The 22,481-nt window shown below is 38.8% G+C and overlaps 1 protein-coding gene across 2 annotated transcripts in view; it reads left to right on the top strand.

The window, feature by feature from the left end:
- Positions 1 to 22,135, top strand: part of LOC121903457 (tight junction protein ZO-2-like) — a 100,669-nt gene extending 78,534 nt beyond the window's left edge. Inside the window, exons 14-23 of one of the 2 annotated variants that reach the window (XM_042420479.1) lie at positions 2,055 to 2,239; positions 4,140 to 4,235; positions 4,340 to 4,419; positions 6,754 to 6,964; positions 7,081 to 7,181; positions 9,874 to 10,092; positions 11,541 to 11,648; positions 14,282 to 14,782; positions 16,607 to 16,692; positions 19,507 to 22,135. In XM_042420479.1, the coding sequence (XP_042276413.1) occupies positions 2,055 to 2,239; positions 4,140 to 4,235; positions 4,340 to 4,419; positions 6,754 to 6,964; positions 7,081 to 7,181; positions 9,874 to 10,092; positions 11,541 to 11,648; positions 14,282 to 14,782; positions 16,607 to 16,692; positions 19,507 to 19,651 (1,732 nt within the window). In that variant the 3' untranslated portion in view covers positions 19,652 to 22,135. Of the gene's footprint in view, positions 1 to 2,054; positions 2,240 to 4,139; positions 4,236 to 4,339; positions 4,420 to 6,753; positions 6,965 to 7,080; positions 7,182 to 9,873; positions 10,093 to 11,540; positions 11,649 to 14,281; positions 14,783 to 16,606; positions 16,734 to 19,506 lie in introns of both variants that reach the window. The other variant, XM_042420480.1, reaches the window with a different exon arrangement.
- The last annotated feature ends 346 nt before the right edge of the window (positions 22,136 to 22,481 follow it).

Here is a 22,481-nt window from a genome sequence, read left to right as displayed (position 1 = left end):
TTATTTTCTTCCTCACTTTAATCTTGACTGCTCCTCCACATCATGCATGCTCTTTGAATATGCAGAGTTTCAGGGCCTGAACTACTGGAATGTTTGGGTTTCATCAGTGGTTCTAGTGGGTGCATTGCTGTCTGTTCTAGTCTTTTGAACGCTACCTCCAGGAGTCACCAAAGTCTGAATTTTTCAAATCTTACACAGAGGCTTTAAAAATGTATAGTGTTCCATGCCGTGTCTAATGTTCACATTTTTGTCTTGATTTTGTCTCGGTCTCACCTGCACTTTTACCCGGTCTAGGTTAAAATGATGAGATGACTCATTTAACATTAAGACAACCTGCATTTACAGAAACTCTGTCTGCTTTTTAGGAGCAATCATGAGCTACAGATCAGCATAATTAGAGAACAAACAGAGGCATCTTAAATAGAAACAGCTGTACTGTCTATGGCATGTGTCATTCTAGGGTTCATATTCACACTTAATACATTGAGGCTGTTTTATAATTTCATCATCATTTTACTGTTTGTAGCTTCAGACCAATCCATTCTGACAGGTTAACATCAAAGTTTTGCTTTTAGTTAAATCAGTAATATGGATTACATATTTATTTGTATTAAAGTTGACTTACCGCATTTATAAAATATTAATAAGACAATGGTATACATTTTAGGGTGTGACTATGAGCTCCCAACAAAAATAATATCTGTGACAAAAGTTAAAGTCTTAAACCTTCACCCCTCAGTCCTCCATTGTTCTTGATTTAGGTGGTCTCAAACATATGTGATAACTCTACATTCAGATCAGGCTATTATTCCATTTCATTCTCTGTCGCCAGTGAATTCAGAAGTCAAATCTTTCCTCCTATCCTTGTAATTGTCGTATCCTCCTGAGATTTCTGCAGGTCTGTGTACCAATGTGTCTCATACCAGTTTGGATCCAAGTGGACTCTTTATCAGCTCTTATCATATGATGTGTCACCATCATAATTGCAAGAGAAAAATATGTTCTTCAGGCAGAGAACTGTGATGTGCAGTGCAATATTGTTGCTCTGTCCCACCGCAGCCGCTGGTTCATTGGTGGAGCATCTATGGAGGTCTGTTGGGAGTCTACTGCATTTTGAATCAGGTCTAATTATCTTTGTGTCTATTTCAAATCAGTTCACTTGAGGCGGTTTATCAGATTTCACACAGTTCCCTCTGGACACAAGAGGCTTTATACTACTAGTACTCCTCAACATCTGGAAACACACTTTAATGTGGAAAATTGGTGGAGTTCTCCTTTAAGCTCTCAGTTAAGCTGCTTACAGCCAGTCAACAGTCAGTCAGTCTTCTACCAAGAGTGACAGCCTTGAGCAATGCAAGGTCACCATGACATCCCACACAGTGTCACTGCTGTGTGACTGTGACTCAGACGTGGAAAATCAACCCTGGAGATCCACACAATAAATCCTCATGTCAGCTGTATGTCAAGCGTGTTTGACAACCTGAGGTAACATAAAATAAAAAAGAATCAAGTAGAAGGTCACTATAGTCTTCAGGTCCTAATATAACTATAGAGTGTATGTTTGTATAGTACTGTCAAAGAGTGCAAAGTGTGAACAGTATTCCACTTGTCCTCTCATTAAAAAAACGTTCTTTCAGTGGCACAAAGTTAGTAGGAAAGATGCAGAGCACTGCTGCACTCCAGCAACATTACACTAATTGGCCCAAGAGATCTACTGTAATTACAGGTCCAGAGCCTGGAGGCAGAGCAAATCACTGGTGTGAGAGAACATACACCATTCCATCACCCTGGGAAAAATGTGTGTGGTTAAAGTGCCTGCAATGCAGAATTTCTTCTTTTTTGAGGGTAACTAATTATACAGATAAGGTGTATTAACATCTTGCTAAAGGAGTGCTCCACAATAAAAGACAAAAGCAGAACTTTTCATCTAGCGCCATCATCAGGTCAATTTTCCACTTTGCACTACAATGTTTCAGAACTTGTTATGTACATTTACACACAGTATGTGTTTATACAGTACTGAATGTATTAGTGAGAGCTGCGTTTCTTCTCAGAGCGGAGCAGATGGCCAGTGTCCAGAGCTCTCATAAAGTTGTTGCGGGCGATCGAGCTGACTTCTGGCGGTTGCGAGGCCAGCGTTCTGTGAAGAGGAAGGACCTGAGGAAGAGCCGAGAAAACCTGAGCGGTCAGACCCTGGCCACCCGCTTCCCAGCCTACGAACGGGTAGTGCTCCGAGAAGGTGGGTAGAACGACTGGTTTGGACTCAAAATATGTATCTTGTTCATTAAGTGCAAAAAAAAATAGCTGCATGCATGATTTTGTTGTTTATTCAAAGAGTGACTAACCCCCTCGCAAGGAGGGGGTTAGTCACATTTAGAAATCCACAGAAATTCTCAAGAATTTAGTTTCTCTTGAACTATTCTCAGGCTGTGTCACATGATAAGGGATAAGAAGGCAGGAACTTTGCAGTCAGCTTCTCACTATGAGCAGTGGGTCCTACTCAAATACATAAACTTTCTGCCAAAGTTGGAACAGTTTTGTTTTTTTCTGATGAGCTTTTTCTGCATTTATGTTTTTTTTTCCTGTGCTCTTGGAGAAGGTGATGTCACACACTGCTGTGCTGTGCACCAATCAGAATTAAGCTACATTTGAATCAAACTCTCGTGACAGTTGTTGGGTTGTTTACTTACCAGAACACTGTCATTCAAATCTGATCAAACCCACACAGTCCTGATGAAGCGGACTAGTTTTTTTTAAATAATTGAACAACAGACAGAGATCGCACACCTCGAACAAAGTTGAGCAGCAATTTTTGAAGCGTCAACTTCTTGATGAAACATTTCAAATAAATGTTTTTAGTTTGGTAATATCTTATTAGTGATACATCCCTGTGCAGTGCACGAGTTGTTAATGTTGCCTGAGATTCATTTTGGACATGTGAATGTAGTATCAGCTACACTACCGCCTCCCTTTCCCTCTGTTTCAAGTCTTGTGACTTCTGCTGTTTTTGCTCTGAGTTTTTAGAAACTGTGCCTCAATCTGCAACAGCTGCTCACTTTATAATAGCAAAGACTCTTAAATGTCTACATTGCAAAGTAAGTGGAGAAGGAGGACACTTCATGAAAGGAGAAGAGGTTTGACTTGATGCCTGATGTTTGAGAAGGTCCAGTTAAAGGCAGATTCACAAGAATGAACTTCTTACCACCTGCCTTGTTCATTTCTCTTAATAGTTAACACATAAAGATGGTTTTCGCTTGTTTATTTAGTGATGAGTATTTATGTTATAGATTTGAAACCGTGTTTTCATGGGCTTTAATTCCTAATTAATTTATGTTGTAAGAAGTTTGAATCCCAGTAAACTGCTAAATGGAAAAGCATGTGTGTCATTATGAAGAGTGTGTAAAGAACAGCTACATTTTTTGAACCACAGTCTGTTTGACTGAGATATGAGCTATGGGCCCATATTTATCAAACTGCCAAAAGTGAAATTTTGGGCTGAAGTGAAAGACACAACTTATCACAACCGTAAAAATCCAAATTTCCTTTGACTGAAACATCTTGTTTAATTGAAGAGAGCTCCAGAGGTCTGAAAATGAATCTTAGATGGCTTCAGCACAGAACCAGCCAGCCAACCACACACCTTTTGAGACATGTTCTGGAAGAAATGTACAGTATACCACATATCATGGTTATCAATATGTTATCAGTCAGAAAAGCGTCGCCTTAGCTCACCCGTCATAGCAGCTGCTTTCTTGCAAGACATCAGACATCACAAGACTGTGTTTGAATCTTTATTTCCAGGAACTGTCTACTGTTTCACATTTTCTGAAGCATCGGTGACTTACTTCATGTTGCCTGGACTTGATGATGATAAAGCATTATATGAAATTCAATGTCTTATCGTTCTGTGTACCTTTTCAGACACTTTTTTTTTTCAAATCAGGCTTACCCCCTCTTAATCCGAAACTTTTTTTAGCAAATATGAATGATTTAAGACCATCTGACTTTCAAACGGAAAGACTTAAAAACCTCATCAGTGAGCTAGTGTCCATAGGTCTCCAGAAATATCCAACGATATGTAAATCATATAAATATTGTGATCTGTGAGCAGCATTGTAATTAACAGTGTGTCGTTGCAGCTGGTTTCCGGCGTCCTGTGGTGCTGTTCGGCCCCATCGCTGACGCTGCTAATGAGAAACTGGCCTCGGAGATGCCTGACCTGTTTGTTATTGCCAGTGAGTCTCTACCAGCTTGTCTCTGTCCACGTCTGAACAGACTATAGTAACAGATATTATTGTTTCAAAACGACACTTCCATTGTGCTTATGCTCTTTTGTTAGAAACCGAGCCAAAAGATGCTGGCTCTGAAAAGTCCTCAGGAGTGGTTCGCCTCAACACCATCCGACAAATCATTGAGCAGGTACACACACACTAAATCAATCTCTCTATGTCCTGTCCAGTACATCTCATTTGGGTAAGGAACATTCAAAGTTTATTTCTGTGTCTCTGAAATGTAAAATTTAAAGGATTTTGTCAACCAACAAATGATAGCACTTCCCTTCCAAAAGTAGAACAGATATAACAGAAGCAACCTGTGGCCTGTGATGGAAACATTATATCTATATAGAGAGCCAAAGTCACTTCCATCCTGTCGTATCTCTGTTCCAGCTTCTGTGACTCAATACAATCCGTCATTTAGCATTTCTTTCATTGGTCTGGAAAAAATGAAATGTGTTTACTATCCTTATTCTAGATAAACAATCAATGATTATGTTTAACAGCCTTTAGTGTTAGAATTTGAACCTTTCGTGATTTTAACAATCTCAAGCAATGTTTATATCATTAACCTGCAAAAATATCCATGACAACCCCCCCACACTGTCTTCTAATGTCAGTGTTCTGACTGGCTGTAATCTCTCTCTGCATGTTCTAGAGGTCACTGCAGGTCAAGCTCTTTGTTAAAGGCTGCTAAAAACAGAAATAAACAATATTACATTGTGTTATTACACATGTCACTGTTGTTTTGAATGAGGTCATCTTACCTCTTAAAGAACCAGGAAGTTCTGGTTTCACTACACAGTATTCGACAACACAGTGTTTTTTGTTGTCTTTATATAGCGATGCAGTATTTGCTACGGCCTTAAATGCTAAAATGTAGTGTAACAGTAGCACAAGTATGAAGATCAGTTGTCTCCTGAGGGGTTCAGGTATCTTGGCGTTTTTCTTTCTTTTAATTTTGATGATATGGTTAAAAAATAAATCTAGATTCAAAATCAGGAAAAGTGTGGCACACTCTGGCTCCGTATGTATTTCTCTTTTATTTTGATGATGTTTCGGCCCTCAGGCAACAACAATCAACAATCATGAATCATAAATGTAGACCCAGTGGTGAGTGAAATTAGAAGAGATCTTCAAAGATGGGGCCCTTTATCAATATCACTACTCGGACAGTTTGCCATTATAAAGATGAATGTTTTACCGAGGCTATTATATTCAATTCTGATGTTGCCTAACTATATCCTAGTTAAGTTTTTTAATCACTACATAGTATGATTTGTAAATTTGTGTGGAGGTATATATGTACTCTTAAAACCTGGAATCTGGTACATAGGCACTTTTGGATAATGAATCAATACTCTGTTTTGGCACCTGTTGTATGTTATCCTGATTTTGCAAAATCTTGTTCAGATGTAGGTTTCAAAAATGGGAGGATGCTGATATTTCTAAAACACATGATCTCTTTTTAGGACTCTTAAATAAGTGAAATGTAAAAATAGCTGTGGTACATACAGTCATCTTATCTTATCTTATCTATCAGTCCAAAACGAGATTAAGAGAATTTGGGATAGATATGCCTCTAAATCCACATCACTTTGTACTGGGATCGGACTCTAATTATAAACACAGATACAGGTACGTTCTTAGAATCACTTTGTATGAGACTATGGAATGTGTTAAGAGGTACTCTTGAGGAGTTTGTAAGGGACTGGTCCCCCATAGCAATATACCTGAAAGAGGAAAGGTCAAGAGTGAGAAGTATAGGGCTAACAAATTTAACAGAAGAAGTACATACTAACCATTTTTTGTAAACTCACCGGGTTGTGACTATTGCTGGTTTTATTTTATTTATTTATTCATTTATTTATTTGTTGTTTATGTGTCTGTGTTTGCTCTTGTGTCTTGTCTTGATTGTACGTCTTTGTATCGTATCATTTTGCATTGTAGCATTTTATTACTGTTGAAAATAAAAAATATTGAGCACAAAAAAGAGTCGTGAAGATAGCTCATTGACTAAGTACTGTCAGTTACACAGCAGTGTTTATCTAAAATGTGCTAACATTCATACCAGACCAAATATTGATGTAGTATTGATTGCATTGAACTGAGCAACAGTGCATTTGATTGCTTATGAAATTAAATTTTCATTTGTATGAGGAGGTTCAGTTGTTTAATTGTTCCCATTGCTTGTTGATCACATATACGCTCTGTTATATGTTCTATATTCTCTGACAAGATTTGTCAGTAGTTCTAAAATAAATCACCAAAACTATCAAGACATAAAGTGACTCTCTTTATTACTATTGGAGTGACACATTTTTCCCTAAATCTGTTTTGGATCAAACAAACGTTCCTTAGTGAGAAGAACTTGCTTTGTCTGCTGATCCACAGCTTTTCTGCTGAAACACTGTGTTACACCTCTGTTAACAAAAGACTGACCTCCATGATCTTGTGTCCGCTGTTCCTCGCACCACAGGACAAGCATGCCTTGCTGGATGTGACACCCAAGGCAGTGGACACCCTGAACTACACCCAGTGGTACCCTATCGTCATCTTCTTCAACCCAGACAGCAAGCACGGCATCAAGGCCATGAGACAGAGGATCATCCCGAACTCCAACCGTAGTGCCCGAAAACTCTACGAACAGGCCGTCAAACTGAGGAAGACCTGCTCTCATTTATTCACTGGTTGGTGCTGAACAGTCAACACACATACAGAGATTCAGTCAGATGTTCAGCTCTAGTTGTATTTGCTGTTATTTGAGTGAGTATACTGAGGTCGGATAGTTTTCTCTCTTGTCCAGCCACCATAGATCTGAACTCAGCCAATGACGCCTGGTACGGCAGCGTCAAGGACTCCATCAGAGAGCAGCAGATGCAGGCTGTCTGGGTCTCTGACGGCAAGGTAAACACACACACACACACACACACACACACACACACACTGTTTTTACAGGCTTCCCATGTATACTTCAGACAGAGAATTAAAGCCCTTGACTGTAGAATTTCATTGTGACGTTTCCAATTATTCTGATGGCATAAGCGTTTATTTGTAAAAAAATTGAGACAATCCCAGTGAGAAGTGGTACAGTCTGTCCCAGTGTCTTTTTTAGACTGCCTTTGGGAGGCACCAAAGTAGCAAATTTTCAAATTTGACACATAAGGGTTTTAACCTCAGTAGATTTGACAAATATGCAGACTTCCAACTTGTCAACCTGAATGGAGTGGAAACCAGACTAAAATAGTATAACCCCAAACATCACAAACATAAATGAGAAGGAATGAATGACTGCTGAAACAGTGATTCTATTCTCAATTCCAACTTTTTCATTTATGTCAATAATGATAACCTCATACTCACAAGCACACATTAGCACTGCTAGCCGCAACTTGAAAATCCAACAGGGCAAGCCCCACGATCTGATCAGATGACCAGACAGGTTACATAAATAAACTACTTACTTTAGGAAGAAATGTCTTTGTTCAATCGCATGTGTGCACTGCTATGATCAGTACAGTAGGCAGTAAACATATTGTAGCTCTGCAAGATCTATTGAACATTTACAAGTTTGGGTCTTGTCTTGACTTTAACAGCAACATTTAAATGCTATTTAAATTTATATATCTGGAAGACTGTCATATTGTCTATCATATAATACAGTAAGTACAGTATATCATAACTGATAGGAAGGATGGCCAAAACTAGACAGGCTGTAGAATTCCTGAAAACCAGGAACATGATAGGAATGCTGGTTTAAAGATCCCTTCTAGACATGTTGTACAACACATAGAAAAATACTCTACTTGGAATAATAATTGTGTGTAATGTTTTTCCCACAAAAAACATCAAAACGTCACTAAATTCAAAAAAATAAATTACATCACAATATAAAATTCCAGACTCTGTGAATATGCAAATATTGTTTGAACTGTTGGACACAAGATGTCTCCAACTTCACTGTAAAGTGCATTTTCAGTGTTTATGCACCGGAGGCTTCAAGTTTCCACATCACACTTGTGTAAGTTGAATACTGGACCACAATTGGCTCCAAAAGTTGTGATGTCACGAATCATGCTCGTATGTATATGTCTTAAACTGAGAAGAAGGTGAACACAGAGAAACTTTCCTCTTTCAGCAGATGGATGTGAAAACAAACTCTGCACATACAACATTCTGCACGGAGAAGAGAACGAGAAGCGAAACAATATTTTAATGACACTCTGCTTTCATGATCAGTCTTGTACAATTAGTGATACTTTGCAGCTTCAGTAAACACGTCTCAGTATCAGCACTGCACTTTAAAAATTCAGTTTATCCATCTCTTATTCAAACTATTGCTTTTTACTCTATTACTTGATTTAAGTTTTACTTTTACTTTACATTATGTGATTTCTTATTTTACTTTACTGTTATATAAGGGGAATCCAAAACAAGCTAGGCAGTTATCAAAATAAAATGCTTAATGCTGAGGCTGAGAGAATCGGCCAAAGATTCTGAACTGTGGTGTTAATTCATATTTTGGAGCAACACACTCTAAATGTGAACTTGTTGGCAGTGTCTTTGTCAGCTGTTCCTCTACTACTCCAGAAACAGCTGAAGCCAGCAGCCTTCAAGGAGGAGTATTAAATTTAGAACATGATGAAGGTGCTACGTCAGAGCTATGAGCTTATCTGAATATGATGCACACACACACCAGCCAATCACAAGTAGTATTAATATAGTAGTGGACAGCAGTGTTACATGTTTGTCAAAGAGAGTTTACTGTGCTTCGCCATCATCATATTACAGTTATTGATCTTAAATAGCCACAAACAGATTCATTATCTCATCACTATGCATCCTGTAAACAGCTGTTAAAAAAAGAAAAATAGCATAAACAATAAGTAGCATCGTTCTTTTACTCACTTCCAAAACAAAAGCACACGCTAGCCAAGATTTTTATGACACAAGGCAGTGGTGCTCATGGGAAATGTAGTTTCCATTCCAGGAAAACACTACTGCTTTTGTCCACAGGGGCCGCTAAAGTCAACACAAAATGAAAGTTCCTTATAGTAACTTTAAACACCTGCAAATTTCAGAAAATTTTCAGCAACATGTTAAAAAAACAAACATTACCAATCAATTTATTGTATATATGGGAAACAGCAGCATCCTCAGACACCACCCTGATGAAGGCAAGATGGCTGAAAACGTTTGGCTAATAATAAAGTTTGGTGATGTGTTTTAATTTTGATGGACATACACACACACACACACATTAACTATTGTAGTCTATGAATGGGTAGAAGTGTACACTGTGGTGTGTATAGTAGTGTGTGTGTGCACATGTGTATGATTATAGTGCACATGTAAAGTATAGTTTACTATTCAGTGTCAGTAGACGATAGTAGACTGCTCTTCTATCTTTCTGTCACCTTCATAGCAGCCACCTGTGTGTGCGCTCTGAGCATGCTCACTGTGTGTCTTCCTACTTCCTGCCAGTGGTGCTCTACAGCTCGGCTCTGTTTGTCTTTCTTTCTTCTCTCTTGTTCTTGTGCTATCCGTCTGTCCATCCTTCCTTCCTGTACACCCAAGATCCATCATGTGTCTCTTTTAGCTGGAGGGAGTAGAGAGTGATCTGGACTGCCAGGACGTGGAGCGTCTGTCCTTCCTGTCCGCCATGTCTGCCGATTACCTCAGCATGGACAGCCGGCTGACCTCCGACCTGGACGACACCGCTGACGAGGCCGGGGCCTACACCGACAACGAGCCTGATGTGGAGACGATGCACATCTCTGCCATCAGCCGCTCGTCTGAACCGGTCACAGCCGAGGAGGTCAGAGTCAAATACACAAACACAAGCTTCCGTACACTGGAGTGTGTGTTAAAGTCAGTTCATCCTTTTTAACTTTTCTTTACTCAGGGAATGACAGGGAGTTTCTCTTATCACAGTCTAAAGTCTTTCTTTAAAACAAACTCATTTTGGTGATTTCAGAGAATCTTTTTACTGAGATTACCTTTCAGCTGAGATCATACTCTCTCTCTATGTCATTCTCTTGTATTTCAATTTCTGACAATGATTTATATCTTTTTCATGTCTTGATCATCATTTTAATGTTTTTACTACCTTTTATGTGAAACACTTTTAACAACTTAAAGGAAGAGTTTGCATTTTTTGAAGTGGGGTTGCATGAGGTATTTATCCATAGTCAGTGTTTGGAGAAGCAGACAGGAGTACCAGCACAGTAGCTAAGTAATGTACTGCTGTGGACAGGAGCAGCAGCAAGACGTATTTTAGCCACCCAAAAAAAATCAGGTCTCCCATCATCGTATCCGATGATTCATATGTGGTTTTTTTCTGACTTTATGTGAATGAATTCAGCCGTTTTCCCTGGAAATAGGTACATTTCAAAATATCCCTGTCCTGGTCACAAAAGCAAAGTTTGAAGGGAGTAATGGCCATTTTCTATACTTTTTAGGCGTGAACAAGAAGGAAATAACACTTACTACCCAGGAACAGTAAAAATGTGTTACTCGGCGTAATCTGTGTTTGTTGAGATGCAGACTTTGTAGTTCTCCAGGTTTCTCTCCATTCACTCTCAGGGTGTTGCTGCCATCTGTAGTCCAGACTGTAAATTACAGCTACATGTCTGCTGTAACAGGAAAATACAATAATCTGCTACAGTAACTTCTGTACATAGTGCAGTACCCAACATGATGTCATCTGAGTTAGCAGTATTACAGTTACATCTGTTTAATCCAGTATTTTGCTCATGTACAAACATGAAGAAGGGGACAAAAAGAGAATTGCAGTAATACTGTATAAATATAGAAATCAGTCTTGGCAACACATTTCATAAAGATCACTTTTAAATGTTTATTTTGGGGGGAAAAGCTCAATTCAGTGTGGCTATTAGGACAAAGATGTTGCTCTCAGGGCTTGTGTTCTCCAGGAGAAATAAGGCTGGTGTTTTATCATTTTTTCTTATAATTAAATCCAATGGAAAGACCCAAATCAAAAATGTGTTAGTACATTTCCGAATACTTTCTGACCCAGCCCCAAGCCCATTAGTTCCTATTGAATACATCAATCTTTAAAAACAGGTCAAAAATATATAGTTTCTTTTTTTTTTTTAAAAAAAAAAAAGCTAAGGCTCCTAAAACAGCTGATCACAGTCAGCTTTAAGCCACAGGTTTTAACACAGCAGGTCAAAAAGACAGACTAGCAATGTGTGTGTGTGTGTGTGTGTGTGTGTGTGTGTGTGTGTGTGTGTGTGTGTGTAGATCTTACGCAGATACAGTCCAGACATCCGGAGTCGCATGAGGAAAATCAGCAGTCGTGAAGTCCTCAACAGGTCCAGCCCTCCACCTGTCTTCCTTACAGACAGCAAGGTGAGGGACACATGTCTGTACTGTTTTGGTGCAAGCAAAGGGGTGTGAATGAGGAGCAAGGTAGGTAACAATTCATTCACTGGGTCCAGCTTCTCAAATATTAAGATTTGCTGTTTTTTTTCTCAGTTTTATACCATTGTGAATGACTGCTGGTCTCTTGAGATCTGGAAACGTATCATTTTTCACTATTTTCTGTCAGTTCATACACTGAACGATTAATAATAATAATAATTAAAAAACAAATAATAAACAAAATAAAGTCAATGATTAAATCTACAATTGGAATCACTCAAAAAAGTAAATAAATTAACCTGGAAGACTTTAACAATAGTTTTTTTATATATCAATGATGGATTACATGACTGTGTACCCAGAGAATTGTTACCTACTCTGCGGTTCCCCTCAGCTCTACAGAGCTTTTTAGCCTCTTTTAACCTATTGTTTTGGTTTACCAGCCCATAAACTCTTTCATCAACCTGGTTTCCAGCAGCAGTAGGAAGCTTTATTCACTTAACCCAGCACCAAACAGCAGCAGACAGTTAAAGACTAACTGGTGAACATAGTGGAGCATTTAGCAGCTAAAAATATTTTTCTCAGGAGTTGGTGGAGACTAATTGAGAGCTAAAGGGAGAGTGAATATTGGACTTCCATTCACCAGATAGACATAAACATGACTCCAAATGAATGATAATGCTGCTCTGTGTCTGCTGGATGTGTAAATAGGTGTTTTTGTGTGTTTGCTAACATATTTCCCATATCACCTTTATAAGATTATAATATAGCAGATGTGTTTACAGCTATAGGTAACCCCAAGTAGGTAAAAAAAAAAAAAATCAATGAATTCAATTTCATCAATAAAATATTTTCCTGAAATGATATCAAAGTCAAGTTTACCATCATATACACACATGGTTGTTAATAGAATCTGGTTAGTCAGGGGATGTAAATACTGTAGCACACACCATGTTCACCACATATCAAAAAAACATCATTTGTTACGTGATGACATTATTTCTCAGTAACGGATGGAAAAGTGTGATAACCTAACAGTGATTCTAACCTCCACCCTGGCAGCTCTATACATCCATCCAAAGGAATACACTGCCCTTCCCTCTGAGGAACGGCCTGATATGGAGAAAACACTCTCACTGCAGTTCAGATTCCTCCAACAGCAGCTCATTGGACCAGATGGGTACCCAGAATTCCCCTCAGTTGTTGGTACATGGTGGTGGGCTTGTGTGTAGCACTCCTCTATCACAGTGATGTTCAGTCTTCAGCTGTGGTGACCTTAGAGTATTCAGGTTTTCATTCCAACAACACAGCTCATCAGATGATAAGTCCTCATCGCCATTGGAAGGAGTTGTTTCAAGAGCTGCTGTTTGGTTGGCAAGAAAACCATTAGACTTCAGTTCTGTATCCAACACTTTTTCTAGTGCTTTCCTCCCTTATACCACTAAAACAGACCCACTAGTCATGATAATCTACTAGTCCTCTACATCTAGTAGTATTTGTAATGTCTGAAATTGTTGATTTGTAGTCAAACCTTTTCATCTGTCCAGAAAAAACAATGTAAACAGGACATAGCCCCTTGATTAAAGCAGATCCTGTCAGTAAACAGCCAAACATGTTTTGTTAACTGTTTCAAATAAGTAATTGAACACATTTCAGAGATAAGATGATGTTTAAATTCCAGTTCATGCTTAAAAAAACCTGACTGGAAATGCCATGCATTTGAAAATAAAAGCTTGAATATTATTGCAAAAAAGTGTTTACTCTCCATTAAGATGGCATATCCAAAAAGAGAAGATTACTGGACTTTTCTTTACACAGAAAATGAAGACTTTAGACTTGACTTGGAAGACATGACTTCCTTGACACCTGAAAGGAAAAGTATTAAAGTCTGAAGTTTTGATCTGGTAAAAAAAAAAAAAGTATAACAGGTGCAGACAGGCCCTGAATATTTAATTATACAACATAGTGAAAGGACGCTAAAAAACGCTATTAACAGCTTTGAAAGTAAGCTGTTCAAATGTTTTTTGACACGTCATTTGAGTGGTCATTAAAAGACCTGAAAGACTTGTTGACTTGTTAGTTGTTGTTAAGACTTGAGTCTTGACTTCACATAAGAACAGATCTGCATTGTGGTACCTGCTTCTTTTAGCAAAACATTCACGTTCTTCAGCCACTCACCATTACAGGCCTCCACTGCATTAGAAAGTCCAAAAAAAACCCCAACTTAATTGCAATGTCAAATCTATTTCAAGTCCAGATTGCATGCTATCCAAGGTCAGAATCCACTTTTCCAGGTCTGGGTGGTGGTGGTAGTAGAGTAGAGTAGTAGTAGAAGTTTTACTGGCATTACTGGGATAAATAATTCCCTCAGTATTTATGAAATTTCAAGTGTTCATAGTTATTACACTGATTTACAGACTCAGTATGGAGCATTTTGGCAGCAATATGGAGTCATTGCTAAGTGCCGGACGACTGGACAGTAGTACTGTTTGCTGAGAGTTGCAGCTGTTTTGAAGTCAAAAGGGTTTTGTTTGGCATGAAAGTCAGATTAGACTTTTTTTGCACCACAGTACCACCTGTAAGTATTTGTTCTGGCTCTAATTCTTCCCCTCCCTGGTCAGGTCAAACTGTCTCTTAGGGAGGAGCAGGTCCTTGGATCAGGCTCCACCAACCCACACCATCACCATCGTCAGCACCACCCTCCACCCCCCAGCTCCAGCCGAAGTTATGACTCTCCGTCCAGCAGCAGCCCTGCCAGCAGCAACAACGACCCTCCTCCACCCATCTCCCGTTTAGCTGCCTCCTCCGGCCCACCGCCCCCACCTCCGCTTCACCACTTCAACTCCTTCGGCAAACCCCGGGCCCAGGCAGCGCCCCAGCCCCCTGCCACACCAAAGCCCAGCAGCTGCGGGAGCACAACAGAGGTTTCAGTTCACTCACCTGTCGCTCTGCCCAGTGTGAGTGTGGTAGCCTGTAGGAAGCAGGAGGAGGCAGCCGAGGACGGCCCTGTGGAGGACCCGTCCATGAGGTCCTTCATGGGGAAGATCAAGGCCTTCGAGAAGATGGATCACTTTGCGCGGGCCCAAAGGATTCTGGAACTACAGGAGGCACAGAATGCCAGGGTGGGTTTATGAAAGAGTGTCAGTGTGGTCAGGGACTGTGATCAGTTCTGTAGATGTAGACCACTATTTTAATGGTGCACCACAATAACCAGCCCAAAGCACAAAGTCATGTGTGTAAGAACAGTGAGAGCATATTCAAGCACTCATTGTTGTTCATACAAGTACAGCACACCAGATGCAATGAGTTATACATTTTAACACTTGCAAAAATAACAATGACTCATTAAATTAATAAATGAGCGGTTAGGTAGAAAAAATGAGTATTGTTGCCCAAGATGTGCACAGAGATAAAGCATAACTATAGGACATGAGGTCTGGAGCACATGCTTACCATGTTCTTCTGAGACATATGATATCACATATCTGCAGCCAAAGGTAGAACATGTGCAAATTGAATTTGGTTGTAGAGATAGTATATATGCACAAATAATTTGCTCATGAAGATCCTCTTCATGTGATAATGACATGTGTTACTTATTATCACTGCATACCAAATGATTCTGTTTAACCAAGAAACTTCTCTTGTTTCAACAACATATCACGGTAACTTGTGAAATCAATAAACATTGTCATTATTACACAAAATCCCACATATTTCATTAACAACCTCTCTCATTATATAATGAGAAAGACGTGCAGTCATTGCCTGACAGAAGACATTGTAGCTAGAATGATTTGAAAAATTGACAATGACTGGTCGACATGGTTTAAGTTTTATCTAATGCTTGGAATGAGACATCATGTCATATTATATCATTCATCCTTTATCCATTATCTATATCCATGTGAAACAGATCTTGTTAAACAAGAACATTGAGAAACTTATCTTTATTTACTTATTTTGTCATGGTGGCAGCAGTACCTGCCATAATGTAAAAATCTGGTTGTGGAATGTTTTGTATGTGCAGTGTTACACACTTTCCAGCTGAAGAGAGGAAGAGTTGGAAACAACCATAAGACAGGGTTAACGTTCATGTAAAAAAATATTCACTGTGAAAGGTGCAAAGTGTGTGTGCACAGTGCATCCCAAGAATGTCACTGTCCGCAGTTTGTAATGCATGAACCGGCAGAACACTCTGTTATGACCGATCAGTCTGATCTGTGATGAAGCAGAGAACTGATATTCAGCAGACACCAAAGAGTAAAATACCAACACCACACGTTACACTGTTTAAATGTTTGAAACCATTTCATGATTTAGAATTAGTAATGTGTACATAGTACAGAGGCACAAAAATTGGAGGCATTATCTCATAATTATTACTTCTACATCTTGTAATTATGACCCAGCATCTCATAATGAGATCTGTATCACATGAAAAAATATCTCATCTAGATCTCTGTCTTGTAATTATGAGACACAAATCTCAGAAGTGTAAGATTTTTTTTCTCTTAATTACAAGATACTGATCAGTTATTATGAGTCATAATTAGTCAAGTCATAATTACTAGATAACATCTATACTTTTGTTTCTGTGAATACATTTTGCTTCAGTATCACTGGATGCCCCTTTAAAAAATAATTAATCTACCAACATTGAAATACAATCTTGTATATATCCAGATGCCATGCAAAACACATCCATACACTGAGACACAGCAGAGTGATCTGAAATCCTGTAGCATTAGTCTAGTATTGGAAAGTAGAAATCTGGTAGTTTCTAGTGGTTTCATGGACCTCAGTCTTCCACACAGCTCCTTCTAGTCTCTTACTTCAATTCTGAAATTTCTTGTAGTGAACTGCATTTTTGTATCTGTCAGAAAGGAATTCTTGCAGCAAAAATATACATACAAAGACTTAATTCAATCAATCTCTCTTTCCAGTTGGAAATTGCCCAGAAGCATCCAGACATCTATGCTGTTCCCCTGAAGACAGCCAAGCTGGATCACAGTCGCCCACAGCCTATCGGGTAGGCTAACCACTGCCATACGACTGTTTCCAAGCTATGCTGTGAGTGTGTTTGTCAGTGTGTTTGTGTTTCTGCAGTGCTTGCTATAACCTCCCTGTTTACAAGATATTTCTGATAGTGCAGCCTGAATATTATTATTGAAGAAAGAGAGAATTATATCAGCAAGAGAGTATTTCAACTTTTGTCATTCAATATGTAGGTAATGTAGGAATGTTTTTGGAGCTGAAGGGCATAAAAGTCAGGATATCTAAACATAGCACAAAAAGTAAGGAAATTTGTGTTTGGTAGATTATTTCTTTGTCGTAACAATGCTTCTTGGCAATAAATCTTATACCGTTGGAAAGTCTGTTTATTTCCCTTTTAAAAGGTGCCACATTTGTAAAGTACATGCATTTGTGGGATGAGCAGTAGAGCTGAGTATGTGGGTTGCGCCCATGAAAAATATGCCAAATCTTCTCTGCCAATGCCATACAGCTTATTTTGCTGTTGCTATTGACTCTTGTTTTGAAGTTCTGGTACCCCCAGGTGCTGCCAATCAGGTGCCAGGCAGGCACCTGATTGGCAGCACCTGGCCAGGAGGCCTGCCATGACTGCCCTTCACCGTCAGGTGTGCTCTTCGTACCAGAGTGACCAACACAACCACATTGGCTGACTTGCGACAAGTAAGAGGAGGAGGTGCCAGGCTGTTGTGGCTGTGTATGGTTCTTCCACATGCTACTGGGGCTCCTGTTTGTTAAATGAATAAATTGTTAAATTGCCAATATGTCTTGTTTCTTCAAACTTCAATCATCCAATCCACCAAACACCAAACAAGAGTCAATGGCAGAATAGGCTGTTTGGCATTGGCAGAGAAGATTCAGCAAATTTTTCATGGGCACAACCCACATACTCAGTTCTGCTGCTCATCCCACAGATACATGTTCCTTACAAATGTGGCACCATTTAAAAGGGAAATAAACAGGCTTTCCAACAGTATAAGATTTATTGCCAAGAAGTATTGTTACAACAAAGAAAGAATCTACCAAACACAAATTTCCTTACTTTTTGTGTAATGTTTATTTAGAAGTGCAATACTAAATCATTGCCACGTCATATATTGTACTACAACTAAGTATTGTCATTATTTAAAATATATTTAACATTAATGATAATAGTTCATGCACGGGCATTATACTTTTAAGAAAATGTTAATATAGTGGCATATATTGCACATTATATAGAGTGTGTAAGTATTCAACATATATCAATTTCTATGTAAGTTATACTGTACTATGTTAAAGTTTGTACTGTTTGAGAAAAATACAGTGAAAGGTGATAATTCTTTAATTGGTAAAGGGTTATAGTTATAATAGGTTATAGGATTAGATAAAAGGAAGTTCCAGTTTCATATACTCTGGGTCTCTTTTTGTAGTTACTGCCATCTCTCTTATCAGTAAAAATACCATTCTCACCAAGTTATTAGCTGAGAACTCAGTGTAAGACGTGGCAAGAAACACAAAGAGTAAGCACATCCCCGGCATGGAAGGAAAAGAAATTTGTTCATGAGCTGACTTCTAAGCTAACTCCTGCTGTGGGATTAGGCTGAAGGTGGCACTGCCTCCAATCAATATGCAATGCATATTAACAACACTGTAGTAAAACAAGAAATTATGGAAACGTCAGAGGATCACCAAAGTCATTAGAATGTATCCTCTAGGGAATGTGCAGTCGTTTGTGCCAATCCATTGCGTAGATGTCAAGCCATTTCACTGAATAAATGGAAACTTTGGCCTGCTAGTGGCAAGTTAGAATTGATCCTCAGTCCTGAAAATGTCATTACAATCCATCTAATAGTTGTCAAGGTATTTCACTCTGAAACACAAATGTCAACCTCATGGTGGCGCCAGAGGAAAAGGGGATCACCAAAGTCAGCAGGGTTCTTCCTCTGGAGACCGTAATTGTTTGAAGAACATTTCATGTCAAGTCCATCCAATAGTTTCTGAGTTACAGTGGAAACTGCTTATAGTGATCATGTCTCTCTGGGTCACATTGATCACTATAAGAGGATGATTATTATAACCAATTTTTTTTTTCTTCTTTGCTTTTTCTTTGTTCCTCATGCAGATTACCATCTAATTGATATTTATTACACAATTATAAAGTAATGAAATGGGCAGCTTCACTATTTACTGAATTTTATTGACTGTTTCAAAATACAGTACTGCTGTTTCAAACACTTTTCATTTTGCTGCTGCATCTTGTTGGCTTGTTTTTAGCTTGTCATAAGCTTTGAGGGAGGACACTATGTTTTTCATTGAGAGAAAATGACTCTTTTCCTGTCATGATTTCAATGTGCACACAGCACCAACCTCAGGTAACTAGCCGGGAGCGGACGGGTTACCACAAGGCAATAATGGTGCTGCAGCTGCTAAGTACATATCAAACATGTATCATGGGAGTAAAGTAGAAAAAACAGAATTACTGTAGTTTTAAATTTTTTTCCATATGTTGTCATGAATGAAAAGACCCAAAATGAAGACTGTAAGCAGACTACTTGATTACGATAAGTAAATTATTTAAACAGCATTTGTATAGGAATGATTCTGTTCCAAGCTTTTTTGATCCATATAAGTGGTTGATCACTGTAATCGTGATCACTATAAGTGGTTTCTACTGTATTTCAGTCTGCACCAAAGTGATGGACTGACTAACTGAATAACTAACATTGCCAAATTGTTAATGAGTACATACATAGTGTGGTCGATGCTAGTGAAGCACATGCCTAACTGGAAGTGGGGAAGGACTCAGTGCAGCTGGTGTTTTCTGTCCCTCCAGCTCCAGCTCCCGTCCTGAACACCGGACTCCTCTGTCTTCCAAGGAGGGACGTCCCTTTTACCCCAGCGAGGTGGAGGCAGAGGAGGAGGCAGTGCCAGGATACTACACCGCCAACTCCCACCAGTACCAGGACACTGAACTGTAGGGTTAACACACAGCAGCTGTGCCAGCCCTCAGCTTCCTGGACATACAGTACATGTACACACACACTGCATATGCAGTCTATTTACACACTTACCATTCCATCACGCCCTGCACAAATCAGCTGCTGACTTTGAACTGACTCTCGCTTCTTTTATATCAAGGAAAAAACTGCTTATTTTTTTGCTTCAAGGAAGTCAAAGCAATCTGTTCTATCCATTTGGATAGGAACACTGTCTTCGCTTTACTCTTTATGTTATATTTAACTGTTTCTTTCTTACGTACCTCTTTTAATGGTCAAAACTGAGTGACCAGGAACCACTTGTTTTCTTGCCTATGCAACTCTTCAGTTTGTGCACAGCAACTGAAACCTATTGCCACGAGTGTTGCCCTCACAAAACCTCAACAAACCCAAAAACCCACAATGTGCTTGATCATCTCTATCCCCTTCTTTTTTAAGCTCCTATAATTGCCAGCTATGATCAACAAAGGTTACGTATATATTATTACATACAGTATATATATATATATAAATATATATATATTATATATCTAAAGTCAAGTGTTTATACTCTGTCTTTGCATTCCTTCCTATATGACAATGCCTGTGTATACATACAGTATATATATCTATACATCTATATCTATATATATCTATATCTATATATGTAGATATAGATATATATATCTATACACACACACACATATATATATATAATATATAAGAGATAGTCTATCTAGTAACACTGGAATTTGTTACAGTTTTTTGAAGTGCCTTTTACTTTCTTAGTCCCATGAGGTTTGGGTTGTCTTTCCTCTGCCCCTCAGCCGCCCAGCCGGACTAAAACCTCTGCTGCTGTCAAGCTTAAAGGGAAACCAGGGAACCAGTGACACCAAAACCTTAATGCTCTCCCCACACACTGTACTGTCTGCTGTCACCTACAGTGACAATACACACCCTTAAAACTACAACACACACCCTGCAGCCAGTCCTATCTGCCATGTGTAAGCAAGGGCAAACAATGTCCCTTCTTTAGGATTCAATCAAAAACAATTTCTGTCTAACACCAGTGTTACCTTTAGAGATTATTAGAGTTGGTTAAATGTTATCTGTAAAGGCCTGGTCACATCAGCATTTGAAATGGCATCATTTCATGGTGAAGTGTATTCATTTCAATTGCCACAATCAGGGGATTCATTTACAGAGGTGAAGTTAATCTTTCCAATTTCTTTCTAATTAAGTGAGTTCAATGTTGGTGAACTTTGACCTGCAATGTCAGACCAATGGCAAATAGGAAACTGTCTTGACAATACTGACCTTTGAGTAGGTTGCCAATTCTTACGCTTTTGGCATGAGACATCCGCCTACAGGCTTGCTCACACTTCTCTAATAAATCTCATGTCAAATAAAAACCACAAAGCCACTGCTGGATGACAAATAGCTGTATATGTTTTGCATAAACATCAGTAAGTTTATATACTGTTTGTTGCCCAGAACTGTTTGTATGTAGAATTCAGCCCTCCAAATCGAGGTTGCGCAATGTGCATTTTTATACTAGTGGCATAGCATTGACAGAGTGACAGCATCAGTCAGGATAAAGCGGTAATTAATGTTCTGTGTTTTTCTGCACTTCAGACAGGTAAGATATTACACACAGATTCCAAGTAGAAGAAATTATTTGGAATAAAGCAGCCTTACTCAGGATGAGTCCTGAGCTCCATCAGAGCTGTGAGGACATTTTTATTGAGTCAAAGTTCAAACTTCAGATATTTGATTCTGTCCTGTCAAATTTTATTGTTAGAGGAGTTTTCAGTTTTCTTGCTTAAATGCTTTGTCTCATAATATTTGCAGTGGCCTTTTTGTGCATGTTAGCATATCCATGTACTGAATGCACCCTCTCTAATCATTAGTAAATTAGTTAATAACACAATATATGGAAACATATAGTAATATAGTAATAATTCAAGCAAAATTTATGGTACCATAACTTACTTTATGTTGTCTCATTGCACAGATAGGCTGATCATCATGCACTGACAGGAATATCAGAGTCTCGTGGGCTAAATCATAAATTCAGCAAATACTAAGATATGCCAGCCACTGTCAGCATATTATCAGCGATTTTTATTAAAATTCACTAAAAAACAAAAGAATGAAATCCCATTTCAGATTTTTATTTTATGATATCCCCAATGTTGCTCAACATAGAAAAACTGAATTATCTTGGATAATGTAAAGATCCTATAGGTTTAATGTAATGGTGACCAGTTTTAATTATTTCAGTTTTGTTTCTGTGAAATCAGTCATTTTTTCATGTCAGTTTGGTGTGGTGGCTAACTTCCAGTTTAGCCCTAGCCTTTTAACCCTCACTTGAATAGGGTTAAAATGATTCAATCCTGAGGCTCTTCTAGATTTTCAAAATGTGATCGGACTGAATGGATCAAATTCTGATAGTGAAACAAGTCATTTTGTGGGGGTTGCGACGCTCAAAAAAAATGTATCCACCATATTACAGCTGCTCCTTTTTCCATGATTGTGTTTGGGGGAAAAAATGCTTTTTGAGCCCCTGTTGGACTTTGAAGTTGTAACTCCATGGTTTGGCCACTAAGTCCAATTGACCTCCTGGGGGCTTGCTTTTACTTCTGGAACCAGGAACCCCTGAAATAACTCCTCCCACTTTGCAATTGTATTGTACTTTGTAACTGACGTGCTAACATGTTTCTGGCTAGCTAGCGTGTTAGTGGTTAGCTCACCAGCTACAGTACTTGGTGAACTAGCCCTGTGAGTAGTCAGAACGTCACCAAACTTCTTGAACTACATATTTTGCAAAGAT

This window comes from Thunnus maccoyii, chromosome 9 (genome assembly GCF_910596095.1).
Source record: "Thunnus maccoyii chromosome 9, fThuMac1.1, whole genome shotgun sequence".
NCBI classification, from domain to species: Eukaryota; Metazoa; Chordata; class Actinopteri; order Scombriformes; family Scombridae; genus Thunnus; species Thunnus maccoyii.
The sequence above is the reverse complement of the archived record's forward strand: the minus strand, read 5'-3'. Positions and strand labels throughout refer to the sequence as shown.